General features: G+C 43.5%; 1 protein-coding gene across 1 annotated transcript in view; it reads right to left on the reverse strand.

Moving 5' to 3' along the window:
- Positions 1 to 4444: 4444 nt before the first annotated feature.
- Positions 4445 to 15075, reverse strand: part of ITGB3 (integrin subunit beta 3) — a 53987-nt gene continuing 43356 nt past the window's right edge. Inside the window, exons 13-15 of the mRNA XM_080679212.1 lie at positions 14556 to 14675; positions 9089 to 9255; positions 4445 to 7494 (exon numbers count right to left, since the gene is read on the reverse strand). Of these exons, the coding sequence (XP_080535338.1) occupies positions 7429 to 7494; positions 9089 to 9255; positions 14556 to 14675 (353 nt within the window). The 3' untranslated portion in view covers positions 4445 to 7428. The remainder of the gene's footprint in view (positions 7495 to 9088; positions 9256 to 14555; positions 14676 to 15075) is intronic.

Here is a 15075-nt window from a genome sequence, read left to right on the forward strand (position 1 = left end):
TCTCCCTCGCACCCTGTTGCACTCGCCTCCCTCAGCCTCGGAAGCTCTTCCTTCCCTTCGCCTCAGCAAGTCTGGCCTCCCCACCTCTGTCCCCTGAGAGCCCCCTTTTCGGCCCCTTGGGTTCCTCGGGTTCCCCCACTCCCTCCCACCACCCTCACTTCGTGCCACCAGCGCCCGAAACCCAGTTCCCAGGCGTCTGCTGGTCCTCACCTCCAGCCCCACAGCTCCTCGCGCTGCTGCCTTCACGCGCTTCCGCTCAGCGATGCCCCGCCCCACGTCACCTGACCCAGCTCGAGGCCCCGCCCATTGAGCACCTCCGCCAGGGGCTCCAGGGCCGGAGCGAGGGCTCAGCTCTGCACAGACTGGACTGCCCGATGCGTTGGGGCCGCGCTGGTCTGTGCCACCTTTTAAGGGTCTGTGACCTCAACTATGGTGGCGGGCTTCTCTCTGCGTGCTTTTCTTCCCGTGCCTGGGCCTCCATTGCGCCCTCCATCCTTCATGCTCCCTATTCTTCACACAGCTCTGTTCATTCTCTGGTCCTCTGTTTCGCCCTAGTCTGGCCCCATTTCAATATTACTTCTTGTCCATCTTTTAAAAATATATATACTTAATATATTTTTATTGATTTCAGAGAGGAAGGAAGAGGGAGAGATAGAAACATCAATGGTAAGAGAGAATCATTGATTGGCTGCCTCCTGCACGCCCCCTACTGGGGAATCAAGGCGCAACCCGGCCATGTGCACTTGACCGGAATTGAACCAGGGACCCTTCAGTCTGCAGGCTGCTGCTCTATCCACTGAACCAAACGGGCTAGGGCTCTTCTTGTCCATCTTTGAATACTTCCCACCTTCCTCTTTTTCTAAACCATTCCTTCCTTCTTGGTTCTTCTGCTCAAAAGTGAGCAGCAGCTTGAAGCCATTTGTCCCATTGCTTTGCTGACATTTGTTCCAGGCTTCAGAAGACTAATCCTTATTTTTGGGAGACAGACTAAGGGATTTTCTGTCTGTTTGTTTTTGTTTTAATCCACTTCTCTTTTCTTGCATCCTGCAAATGAAATGATACTAGTAAAAGACAAAGCGTGTTTTTTTGTTTGTTTGTTTGTTTGTTTGTTTTTCTGGCTTTCCCTAGTTATGATGTCGTTAAAAGGTGGTGTAAAGCCAATTCAGTGAAGTTAATCATTTGCAAGATTTGCTAAAGTTGTAAATGCTCTGTCAAGCAAAGAGTGTTTTGAAAATATTTTCTTCCAAAAGCCCACAATTTAAAGTACCTTTTCTTTAAAAAAATATAGGTAATTTGTTCACATGAACTGATCCAACCTGAGCTCTCCATTATTTACATTGTGGTTAATAGCATGGGCTTTATAGACAGATCTATCCAAGTTCAAATCCTGTTTATGTAATGAATGCAGTGGGGCAAATTACTTATGCTCTCTCAGTCTCAATTTTTTCATTCTTCCAGGATTGTGATAATTAAAAATTGTATATGCGCTCAATAAATGTTACAATGGTTAATTCCTTCAGTGATGCTACTTTGTAGGCATTCTTTAGTACTTTTAAAGAAATATATGTTTACTCATTTTGAGAAGAATGGAGAGGGAAAGAGAGAAACATCAATGATGAGAGAGATTAATTGATCGGCTGCCTCCTGCATGTCCCCAACTGGGGATTGAGCCTACAACTTTGGGCATGTGCCCTGACCAGGAATTGAACCATGACCTCTTGGTTCATAGGTTAATGCTCAACCACTGAACCAAACAGGCCAGGGTGAAAACATAGTATTTATTCTGATCTGCTATGTGCCCAACTAAAAATTAGGAGTTTTAATATTATGTGAGAAGGGGAAAACATATATGGGGGCACAATGGGTGATTATAAGGGTCAGGAAAAGTCCAGCATACATCCATCAACATTTTTCCTTTCTTAACAAAGTATTTCCACTGACCACCAATGATATTACACACCCATTACCCTGGCCTCACCAAAGAATAATGCTAATTGTGTATGAGTCATGGGAAAACCCAACTAATATATTAGGTAAAACACAATGAATGGTGAAACTTTTTCCTTACAAAGTTCTTTTCAGGGACACCAATGGAGGTTTTGCCTTTTAAAGGCTCTTAGATATCCTAAATGTTGCTTCCTATATACTTACCTTCTGTGTACATTCATTAGTGTATTGTCAGAAAATACACAACTGATGAAAATGTTTCCTCCAGGCAAGAGGTTGGAGAGACATCATTATGACAGCAGCTTCATGGAGCACAATCATGTTTCCTGACCTATAATTTTCCTTTCACATAGAAGCCATTCTCATTAAGTGGATTTAAATTTTTTTATTTACCAATATGGTTAACCTTGATCACAAGCATTTATTATTATTGTGTTGTTGTTTTTTATTTCAGAGAGGAAGGGGGAGGGAGAGAGAGAGAGAAACATCAATGATGAGAGAGAATCATTGATTGGCTGCCTCCTGCATGCCCCCTACTGGGGATTGAGCCTGCAACCAGGACAAGTACTAAATGGCTTTTTTGTTTGTTAACCCTTACCCAATTTTTTCCATTGGTTTTTAGAGAGAGTGGATGGGAAGGAGGGAGAAACAGAGAGAGAGAGAAACATTGATGTGAGAGAGACACATCGATTGGTTGCGTCCTGCATGCGCCCACCCAGGGCCAAGGATCAAACCTGAAACCCAGGTACATGCCTTTGACCAGAATCAAACCCCAGACCCTTTGGTGTGCAGGCCAATCCTCTAAACACTTAGCAACACTGTTCAGGGCCTAAATGGCTTATTTGCTATTTCTTCCTCACATCAGTATGAAAAATAAGTGCACTGAAATTCTGAGACAACCTTCTTATAATTGATCCCAGTGGTTATTAGATGGCTGTTACTCTAGAGCAGCCTTGGGCAAACTACGGCCCGCGGGCCGGATCCGGCTGTTCTATCCGGTTCTCTTGCTCTCCCCTCCGCTCCTTTACTTTGAATTTATATTAGTTCACACAAACACTCCATCCATGCTTTTGTTCTGGCCCTCCGGTCCAGTTTAAGAACCCATTGTGGCCCTCGAGTCAAAAAGTTTGCCCACCCCTGCTCTAGAGTCAGACTACAAAGGCCGAGAGTTAAGGGATTACAAATATGATTTCACAAATAGCTTTTCAGTTAGATTTCACATAAGGTCCTCCATTTTCATCCAGACACTTAGTCATCAGTTACCAAAATGTAAATAAAACAGTGGGTCTTACAAAATTTCATCATAAAAGGACTCAGTCTATGTTCACATAATCTTTTTATGCCATGAACTCTATTGTGTTTAAAAAATATACATTATAAGGAATGCAAGACTCAAAGGCAACAATTATGTAATGAGTGTTCTGTAAAATACTTCAATCCCACTCTGCTGGCGCTCAATACATTTTAAATGGCAAAAAGTGAACTTACATATTCTAAAGTCTTATTCTGGCATCCTATTGGATGACAACGTTAACGATGAAGATTTCAATCCCATCTCCCGTGAATACATGTTGTGAGAGTATTTCCTTGCTTCAGCTTGATACACATAAAAGGTTTTCTTAGATGCCTGCGAAGTATTTTGTTAGCTGCCCTCCCCTCCCTGTGATTCTGATCTATTATTTATTTATTTATTATTTATTTATTTATTTATTTATTTATTTATTTATTTTGGTTTTTCATGGGAATTTGTGGCTGTGAGTGAACTCAAGAGCCTCTGATCACGTAACTTGGAAGATGGATTTTCATTTTGTGAGTAAGTATTTGGTTTTCTTAATCTATCAGCCAAGGTATGTTCTTAATCTTTTAGTAACTGAGCTGACTGACTCAATGGAAATTCCTTTCTAGGCCAGAACAATAGGGATGTGAATCTTTAAATCGGTGATTTTCAAACTTGAGCGTTACAGAATCACCAAGAGGGCTTATTAAAACACAAAATGCTGGGTCCACTCCCAGATTTTCTGATTCAGTGGTTCTGGGGTAAGGCCTGTGAATTTTCATTCCTAACAAGTTCCTGGGTAATACTGATGCTGACGGTCCTGGGAGCACATTTTGAGACCCACTGCCTTAAATAAAAGGGCATTTAAATGGTCCTGTAAATAATTTACCATTAAGCCTTATTTTACCAGTTCATGCTTCCTGTTAACAGAACCTATACTAAAATGACAGACTGTTCTGTTGAGGCTACGCAAGTTCCTAAAAATCCCCAATTAGAAAAAAAAAAAAAAGTAACTCTTAGAACAGGAATAGCCTACTCATTTTGAAAATGTTATTAAAGTCTAAAGAAAAGCTCTAGGTTCTGAAGCTAATTGTAGTTTCAGTAGTAATTATTCTGTTGCATTTGGAAACATGCTTGTTCTAAAATAATCATTATTTTCACCCAAAGGAAACAGAAATAACAACACAGGAAGCACGGGGCAGCCTTAGGCCACTTCTTTTTGGAAAACACATTTATTTCATTGTTGCACAACTCAAACAGAGGAGGTGGTTAGGAAGTCAGGAAAGCACTTAAGTCACTTTGACCAGAAATACTTAATGGAGAGAAGTATCTTGAAATCATGGATGGGCTAGGAATATCTGAATGATAAAGAACTGACTCCTTATGTGACAACTTGTCAGGAATGTTCAAAGTTTCCCATTACTGTCCACAGACCCTGAAACTGATCATGAAATATCTCCAAAAGAGCGGAGCACGAATGGCCTTTTTGTGCTGTTGTCTGATGCCAAAATACTATTTAGATGTTCACCCCACATGATTCCAAAACTCATTGTATATGCTCTCTCCTGAACACACTACAGGTTCCCCCACATATAGACAAACAGTGCTGGTCTTCAAGGCCTATGAGCCTCATTCTAGAAACTCACACAAGATTCCCGTTGATGTTTTAGTCTATTGGATACATATTCTTTCTCCTTTGATATAGTTTCTTTATATAAGCCATCTTACCTAAAGAAAATGTACTACTACTCTGATGGACTCTTGTCTCCGTAGCTGAAGGTTACAGTTAGGTTCTAAACTTCTTGGATTCCTTATCCATCCCTCATTTATCCCTCCACTATGTTACCATCTCCTACAGCAGTGGTCGGCAAACTGCGGCTCGTGAGCCACATGCGGCTCTTTGGCCCCTTGAGTGTGGCTCTTCCACAAAATACCACGGCCTGGGCGAGTCTATTTTGAAGAAGTGGCGTTAGAAGAAGTTTAAGTTTAAAAAATTTGGCTCTCAAAAGAAATTTCAATCGTTGTACTGTCGATATTTGGCTCTGTTGACTAATGAGTTTGCCGACCACTGCCCTACAGTAAAGGGTAATCCATGGCTCAGACAGGGCTCAGTCATTTTCCCCATTCCTAATTCCAAGGCTTATTCTCAAGGTTAACACCTGAATACAAACCATACATTTCAGCTGCTTCTTACGGATGCCTCTTCCCTAATATGTGGATGCAAACGTGTGCAAAGTGAACTAAGAAATAGGAACTAAGTGGAGCTTAAAGACTACAGTGTCAGGAGATGAACTGCTAACAAAAGTTGGAGAAGAGGCTCTACGACAGGATAGAATGAGGCTTTTTCATTGAATAACGTGATGTGGAATGATATCTGCTCTTGCCAAAGCCAGGTCTCTCTCCCAACTAAAAAAATAAACAAGACCAACATCCACAGAATCTTCGTGGTGAGTTTGATCTCAAAGTAAGTCCTGACATCTTAGAATTCTGACACTAAAAGAGACCTTCTAGACTGGTCCAAACCCATCATTTTTCAAACTAGAAAACTGAGCCTCAGGGAGAACAAAGTGACTTGCCTTAATTAAGGTTAAAGATTCCTAACTGCAACACTGAGGCCAGGTCTTAGATTTTCTGATCATCAGATCACTGTTTATAGATCTTCCCCTGAGTGGGTAGTTGTTAATGTAAACACCAATGGAGCAACTGCTATTGCTGTTGCCCATTTCCCTCCTCCTCAGGAAAGGACCAGCATGTCCATGCGTCCATCCCCACAGGCTTCCAGGAGAAGAAAGCCTTTACAGATCCCGTAACTGGACAGTGACTTGCTCTGAGTGATGCCACGTGGCGCTGTCTGTATCCAGCCCAAGTCTATGTGGCTTTTTTATACTCTCCTTCCTTGTCATCAAATAAAATTACAAATATAATACAAGTGTGTTTATATACATGTTCCTTTAGTTTAAGCCTCATTGTGGTTTCAGGTGCCCCAATGAGAAAAAAGAAAAGAAAATTGCACTGTGACCTCTCAGATTAACGACTGAGTTAAAATGAGGTTGCCCAGCCCGAGGGAGAATAGGCCACACACATGCTGATACAACTGGCCCATCATTTCACCCTGGCACTTATGCCCAGCACAGACTCAGAGACCCGTGGGAATGACTCCTTCACAAGACACCCCAGAGGTAGGTAAAGGCGATCAGCCCGGTGGATGGATTTAGCACATGAAAGCTCAGGGTAGGGTGTGTGGAAGTGCCTTGGACAAGGGGCAGAAGGCCTGAGGGTGGGCCAGACCGCTGGCTCTAACCATAGCACCCTTTCTGGGAGGAAAAGCTTTTGGTCATGAAAGTCCCAGTATGCAGCAAACATCGACAGCAGTGAGAATGTGGAAGTAAGAGGTAAGAGGCAGTGCTGGTCCAAGGGTGAAACACTTCTAGATGAACCTCTAGGATGGAGCTGCCAATGGGACAAATCGGAAGGGCCATTTTGAACTGCGGGACCCTGGCACATTCCCCAGGCCATGCATGACCCCTGGATGGCCCTGCCATCCTCTCTCCCAATAGATCAAAGAATTCGGTAGCCAGGACTCCCCTACAGGGAGAACCATGCTGGATTGAGGCGATAGCAAAAGGCACAGACAGCTCTGATGATTCGGCTCTCCCCCCGAATTCTCCTTCAGCCTGAAGGAGGGGAAAGGAGACAGGGGAACAGGTGACACAAGGCTACAAAGCTCAGCAGTTCCTGCCATAGCTGCTGAGAGTCAGGCCCAAGAACCATAAACTCAGGGCGGAATCAAAGTCCCGTTCTCTGGAATGAGAGGCCTCAGCTCTGCTCTGTTCTTCAGGGAGAATGGCCCGAGAAGGAAAGCTGGCTTCTCTCTGAGGTAATGAAGAACATCTGCTCAGCTACGTAGGTCACCCTCAGGTTAAGCAGGAGGAATCCCTGAAGGAGGTGTTCTGAGGACAAAGGCTGAGGAGCTCCGCTTATCTGGGACACGCCACAAGTTTTAAATTACACATTCCCCCATACGCAACCCACTCACATACACTAATGCACAGAGACCCACACTTCCACGCATTCACATTCTCCCACCCCACCTCACTCCAAGTCCCCAATCCCGCCACACAGATACTGTCCCCTGTAAACATGATGGCAGAGATGCCCACAATCCTGGGACACTCTGCTAGTGATCTGAGGACAACTGCTTGTCATTAAGTGCCCCGGTAGGTGATGTTGGTGAAGGTGGATGTGGCCTCTTTATACAGTGGGTTGTTGGCCTGTGGAGAGAATAGAAAAGGGTCTTACAGTGAATCTTCAATTCTACCCTGTCCTCAAGGCTTATTTTCATCTGAGAAATTTGCCCAAGACACCCTTCTCTGGGATACACCATCGGTGAACAGCTTAATGCTCATTGTACTCACACATTCACTCTGAAGATGGGAATGGAGAGAGAGAGAGAGAGAGAGAGAGAGAGAGAGAGAGAGAGAGAGAGAGAGAGAGAAGAGAGAAGAGAGAAGAGAGAGAAGATGGAATGCCATTCTGCCACTATTTCTAGGGGGTTAAATTCATCCCATTCCTTTTTGGTGATTCCAAACATTTCAGGATAGCTTTGAACCATCAGTTCCTCCCTCTCTCCAACACTCTTTCTTTTGCCCTTTTTCCTTTATTGTGACCGTGCTGGGGATGTAGGCAGGGAAGAGAGATGTAGAAAGTGGTGTTTGGAACATAGAGGAAAGCTTTTGCACAAATAATTCTGAATATGTTCTCATCTTATCCCTTCAAGCACCACCTACAAACTGTCATGTTATCAGGAAAAAGAAAGATCCTCACTAGATTTCCCAAATTACTTTCTAGTAAAAAGTGACAAATGCCATAAGGTCTGGTGGCCCTTAGTGGTAGCTTCGAGAAGCACAACACATTCTCACATGCCTCAGAGGCTCAGGATTTCTACATTTTCTGAACAGAAACATCTCAGTTTCTTGGGATCCTGGGGTACAAAGGCCTGAGGACCTCATCCAATGGGAACAAACTTACAGCCTAAACTTGGACAGTCAGGGAGTCAAATGGCCATTTGGAAGGTCCAGAAAAAAAGCTGAAATGAAGATGAGCCAAAGGATAATTTAATTTAATTAAGTATATGGAAGGTTCTCAAAAAATGCTTTTTTGGATTCAATTAAGATAAACTGAAGAAAACACAGAAAGGGAGTCTGATTTAGAAGCTATCATCATCATTTGAGAAAACAGAAAAGAGTAAGATGGGATGACATCCTGCTACTATTCCTAAGCAATTGACCCAAAAAGGGATAACCTAATTTCCTCACACTTCTCTGTACTCAGTTTCCTTATCTACAAATGAGTATAAAAATGTTGCCTGTCACATAGGGTTGTTATAGGGTGAAATAAGTCAATTCATGTACCAGTTCTTGGTACATGGTAACTTCTCAGTAAATGTTAGCTATTTTAATATTTTTTTCCTGTTTGTGTTTAACACGTTAAACCTCATTAGTATATAATGTGTTAGTATATATTCTATATACAGTATATGCCATGTTCTCCATGTAGGATTCTCAAGTTTGTCCTGTATCCCTCCATTGGAGATTGTTTCCTTTTCATCTCTTCATAGTGTTCACAGCAGAGTCGGGCCCTATCTGTGCTCATTCAGTACTCACTGATGTGGCCTGTGGTGGTAGAGAGAGAATCAGGTGGTTTCCAGGAGGCGGAAGGACAGTGGAACAGTTAGACCATCTCCCAGTTTCCAGATCAGAGGCTAAATGGAAAACTACTGGCTGAACCTGGCCACCATAGGCACCTGCTGTGACCACTTCAGGCTCCAAGCCCAACAGCTTAAGAAAATCCAGCCCAGTCTCTTACCGTGTCCCATTTTGCTCTGGCTCGTTCTTCCTCAAATTTCGCAAACTCCTTCCGATCATGGATGGTGATGAGGAGCTTCCAGATGAGCAGAGTAGCAAGGCCAATGAGCAGAATGGCCCCCATCACTGAGAGCAGGACCACCAGGATGTCAGGGCCCTTGGGACACTCTGTCAGGAGATAGCACAGAGCAGGGTGGTTGTGATAGGAGCAGGAATCACTTGAACTGGCTACAAATAAGATCTTCTTTTAAAGATCTTATTAATCTTTTTTTTTCTTTATTTCAGAGAGGAAGGAAAAGGGAGAGAGAGATAAAACATCAATGATGAGAGAATCATTGATCAGCTGCCTCCTGCATGCCACCTACTGGGGATCAAGCCAGCAACCTGGGCATGTGCCCTGGACTGGAATTGAACCCAAGACCCTTCAGTGTGCAGGCTGATGCTCTATTCATTGAGCCAAATCAGCTAGGGCCAAATAAGATCTTCTTGACAAAGTAATAAAGAACTAGAAAATTCTCTGAAGGAAACAGGACTTACCCCTACCCCCAAAAAATAAATTAATATATAATATATATTATTGACTTCAGAGAGGAAGGGAGAGGGAGAGAGAGATAGAAACATCAACAATGAGAGAATCATTGATTGGCTGCCTCCTGCATGCCTCACACTGGGGATTAAGCTACAACCTGGGCATGTGCCCTGACCGGGAATCCAATCGGGATCTCCTGGGTTCATAGGTCAATGCTCAACCACTTAGCCACACTGGCCAGGCTCAATTACTACTTAAAAGGAGAGGGAACAACCTTTAGGACAGCAATCATCTGTGCTGAGTGGTTTAAATCAGGCCGTGAGCCTGTCAGAGTCTAGTCTATTCGATGTGGGTTCACACAGTATTTATTAAACATTTATTTTAAAGGCAACATTGGATAATCAGGAGTCTCCTCTTGAAATTTCAGATTCTTCTTTTAAAGAATCCAATGATCTAGAAACACTGAACCTATATTTTTACAGGGCAGCAACTGGCGAGGGCTGAGGAGCAGCTGCCCCTTTTATTTATTTATTTGATTGAAATACGTTGTTATTGATTTCAGAGAGAGGAAGAGAGAGGGAGAGAGGAAGAGAAATATCAATGAAGAGAGAGAATAATCCATCAACAGCCTCCTGCATGCCCTCTACTGGGGATCGAGCCTGCAACCCGGTCATATGCCCTATCGGGAATCAAACCATGACCTCCTGGTTCATGGGTTGACACTCAACAACTGAGCCACATTTGCCAAGCACAGCTGCCTCTTTTAGATGGGACATGTTGGCCACAGTCCTCACCACTCACTCTTTTCTCCACTAAACAGTAGCAAAGTATGGCTTGTCATTGAATCTGTGCTTCTGTGTGTGGGCTCTGGAACCAGACTGCGTGCGTTTGAATCCTGGTTTACCACTTACTTTGCTATGTGACCTTTGATAAATTAACCTTTCTGGGTGTCTGTTTCCTGTTTTACCATCTTAAAATGGAGACAGTAGCAGCACTGACTTTGAAAACTTGCTATGAGGAATAATTAAGGAATTTAAAGAACTCAGAACAATGCCTGGCATAGCATTAGTGTGCAATCAATACCAGCTACCATTATCGGTGGTGTTCTTGTTATACCTGGCTGTTTTCACTAGTTTATTTACTTGGCTCCTGTAAGTATTTGAGTTTGCTACCCTAGTTCAAATATTTACATCCCCGAGGGCTGGGAACCTGATGACCTTTTTCAGCATACTTAGAGACCAGGCGGCCTGCCAACCAAGACAATATTTTGGGTTCTTTCCCAAAATATGTAGTCACCTAAAATCCTAACCCTATTGAGAGTTGACTTCCTCTTCAACCCCAGTCAACAACCAGCACAGACAGGTGCGTCACCCACTCTGAGGGCCAGGATAAGCATGCTCAGCAGAGCTCTGCTTCCCATAAACCACAAGTGTCTGATGGGTGACCTCACTCCAGCAACTTCTCAGGTGTTATGTAATTAAGTGTTTGTATATATGCCTATTGATGGGTTTGGAGAGGAGGTCACACCCACTTTCCACACTGTCTCCCACCTTCCTCTCTAAACATGCACCCTATGTTCACCACACACTACCCAAAAACAACCACCACCACAAACCCAAGCTGGCATTTTCCCAAGCCACCAAATTACAACCTGTCTATAATTAAAGGAGCGCCTGGAGAGAAGCTGTGAGGTTCCAGTGTCTGAGTTCCCAGGGGTGAGAGGCTCAGTTCTTCTGGGAAAAACAATTATGAATCCTCTGGAAGATTGAGGGAGGGCCGAGCCCCCCAATCCCAAAGTGAAATCTCTTCAGTTCTGTATGTCAATATGGGCAGGACAAGCAGAATGCCAGGAGGGGTTAGGGATATCTGTTAACCATGTGTCTTGAAAGGCATGGATGGCAGGCTTCCTGCAGGGGGTCTCTGGAGAGTCCTTCCATCCACAGTGATGAGGACCCAGGGTGGGGTCAGGAAAGACTGGGTAGAGTTAGCAGATTTGACAAAAGTACAGGAAGTCCAAATAAATTTGAATTCATAACATTTTAGCGTAAGTATGTACCAAGTATTACAATGACATACTGTATCTTATCAGGCAATCCTATCAGGAGCAACGAGGGCCCAGCTAAGGCCTAACACCACTTAGTCAATGCCAAACCCTTTGGCAATCTCTCTCTACTACCCTGCAGTGGCTCAGTCTTTCAAAGAGAGCCTCTGCAAGGGCATGAGTTAGGGAAGAGAACTAAAATAATCTCCTTCTATACTCCAGTAGAATGCTACATTCTACTCAAAGCCAGAGCCCCTGAAAATGGTTCGGGTTGGGTGAGAGGAGAGAGAGGCAGAATTTGGAATTTCAAGGCAATAAGACAGGAAGTCTGGGTCTGGGTCCTATCTCCTAATATGGAGGGAGAGGCCTACTATCAATAAAGTCAGAAAAGTTACCTCCCCCCAGGGGTTATTTGAACCATCCTAGATTATCAGCATCTTTGTTCTCCACAATTCAGGTAGAAGGTTCCAGTCTCAGAATACCCAGCCAAAAGATTTTGGTAAGTGACACAGCAGAAGCAACAGCAAGGATTATTGTAGCAAAGAGATGAAGTAATCTGCAAGATTATATACCCAGAGCTAGGTAAATGTGTGAAAACAGCTGGGTATAAAAGCAAGAACATACCATCCTTTTAAAATGAGAAGGGGCAAAGGTACCGATAAGATGGGTGTGGGAAACCTGTGAAATGGTTTAACACAGATGGATGGGAAAGTGTGAGAACATCACGTCCAAATAATCCACATCTGCTCTCCACAGGTACTCACCCAGACTTCTCTCTCCCCTTCCCCATGTCAGCTTTCCCTTGAGTCACTAAATAAAACTAAGGTGGTGCCCTTTCTTTCTCTTCCTTTTCCCTTATGAAGGGTGAGAGCTCTGGAAAAAGCAGATGAACAATATCACAGATGGGGGCACCATGCTCTCTTGTACCCATGGTGACAGCAACAAGCTGGGTGACATCGATGTAGCAGCCCTTTGCCCACTTTCATCCCCAAAACTGTCCTAATAGATACCCAGGTGTATATAGCCTGCTTGTCTCCTAGGAATAACCAGTCCTATTGATTCATTCACAAGCCATTTATTATCTTCTCTGTAGATGACTGAGCCAAGTATGGGAATTTAAAAATTGATAAGACAGACAGTTCCCGTGTTTATGGAGTTTATAATCTACTGAGAGAGACAAGTGATTGAAGAAGCAATTCAACAGTGTGATGAAGGCCTTTCAAGTGAAGCAGGGCTGCTATGAGAACCAAACAGGAGCACTAAACCTGGTCAGCAGAATGAGGCTAGAGGAGGCCTGAGAAGGCTCACTGGGGCAAGTAATGTGTCTAAAGCATTAACACTTCAAAATATTGGGGTACATCCCAATTACCAGGAGCATTAATGAAGAACACAGAGGCAAAATTTTGTGGAACTAGGTCAGGGCTCGGGACTCTGGATTTTTTTTTAAACAAGAAAACATACAAAAGTTTCATAACTACTGCTATAAAGCAGGTGTCAGCAAACTGGCCCGCAAACAAAGTGCTGCTTGCCACCTGGTTTTGTAAATACAGCCAGACTCCTTCATTTACATATTGCCTATGGCTGCTTTCCTGCTACAGTGGCTGAGTAGTCACAGCAGAGACCACATGGCTCTCAAATCCAAAAATATTTAACATCTGACCCTTTACAGAAGAAGTTTGCCCGCCTCGGTCAAAAGAATGATTTAAAGAACTCGCTACAGCTGTAAAGAACGTAAACCGACCAAGTGATTTAGCCTCTGCCTTCGGAGATTGTTCCTTCACTCCCTTAAGTTATTTTTTGTTGTTGTTGTTAATCCTCACCCAGAGATATATTTCTATTGATTTTTAGAGAGAGTGGAAGGGAGGGGGGAAAAACAGAGAGAAACATTGATGTGAGAGAGACACATTGATTGGCTGCCTCCTACACACCGCTCCGACCAGGGCCAGGGATCAAGCCTGCAACGGAGGTACATGCCCTTGACCAGAATTGAACCCAGGACCCTTCAGTCCGTAGGCCAATGCTCTAGCCAATGAGCCAAACCGGCTAGGGCACTCCATTAAGTTCTTGTCCACTCCCCACCATACCATGGCCTTTATCCCTCACTACTGATTACAGGCCTGTCTCCCTCATGGTCTGTGAGTGCCACATCTGCATCTGCCATATTTACTGTTATATTCCCAGCACCTAGCCAAGTCAGTGCCTGATATATAATAAAGTACTCAAAACTATTTTCTAGTGATTTATATCTTAATCAATCGCTTAAGGGAAAGGAAGAAGAGGAAGGTGGTAAGGAAAAGCAAGCAAATCTACTGTGTTGGATGGTGACAAATCTGTGATCGATCTGTATATGATGACATGAGTTCCACCTGTCTCCAGAGGGCCTTGAGAGCAAACACTATATTTTTGGTGTTTAGGGAAGCCTTGGGTTGGTAACTCAAACCCTTTACCATGTCTCATGGTAAAGGTCAACACCTCAAACCATCAGGCCTTCCTCTGAAGCAGCAAGCCGGTTGCTCTTGGCAACCATTTAACTAACAGTAGAGCAGATGCCTTGTGCAGAAAAGTCCTAGAATTTAAATTCCTTACTTCTTAACATTATCACCTCAAAAAAAAAAAAAAAAGCTATGATATATTTTGTTCCTTCGTGGGAATCCATATTTACATTCTTCCTCTCTTCATCCACCTTATTTTTCTATTTCATCTATTAGGAAATCACTTTCTTGCTATTATTTGTATTTATATATCCCCCATACCCAGATGACAGGCCCTGCCTTATCACTTGTAAGGTCAGGCTTAACCTGGCTGTTCCATTTAAGAGGCATGATAGATGAAATAACTGCCTAACATGGTTCTCCCTCTCCCTGGGGGCAGGGCCAGGGGCCCTCGGGGTTCACTCACCTGGCTCTTCTACCACATACAGGATGGACTTTCCACTGGAGTCTTCATAGTACTGGAATCTGATGACACAGTCATCCTCATTCTTGTAGGTGCAATTTACTGCATCCTTGCCAGTGTCCTCTGGAAGAGGCGGGAAGATGAGAAAATGAAAAAAAAATTGGTCAATTCCTGGAAGATGGGGTCATCTCAGAACCCTACTCATGGAATTTCTGTGAAATTATGCAACAGAAAACCCTACGCTTGACATTAGGCAAGGTGCCTAGATTTGAGATGGCTGTTGTGCCCAACAATTGCCTCCAAATGACCCTGACTGATGTACTTTGTCCCTCACCGCCCCATTTTGGTTCTCATTCCTTCCTCAGGAAGAAACATGATATAATAGTATTACACAATCTGATTCAAAGCTTGGCTCTACCACTTACCAGTTGTGTGACCTTGGGTAAGTTACTTGACCTCGTGAATTCCTCTTTCTTCATAAATACAAGGAAAATTATACTCTCACCTCACAGAGGTGGTTGAA

Source organism: Plecotus auritus (genome assembly GCF_963455305.1).
Source record: "Plecotus auritus genome assembly, chromosome: 7".
Classification (NCBI taxonomy): Eukaryota; Metazoa; Chordata; class Mammalia; order Chiroptera; family Vespertilionidae; genus Plecotus; species Plecotus auritus.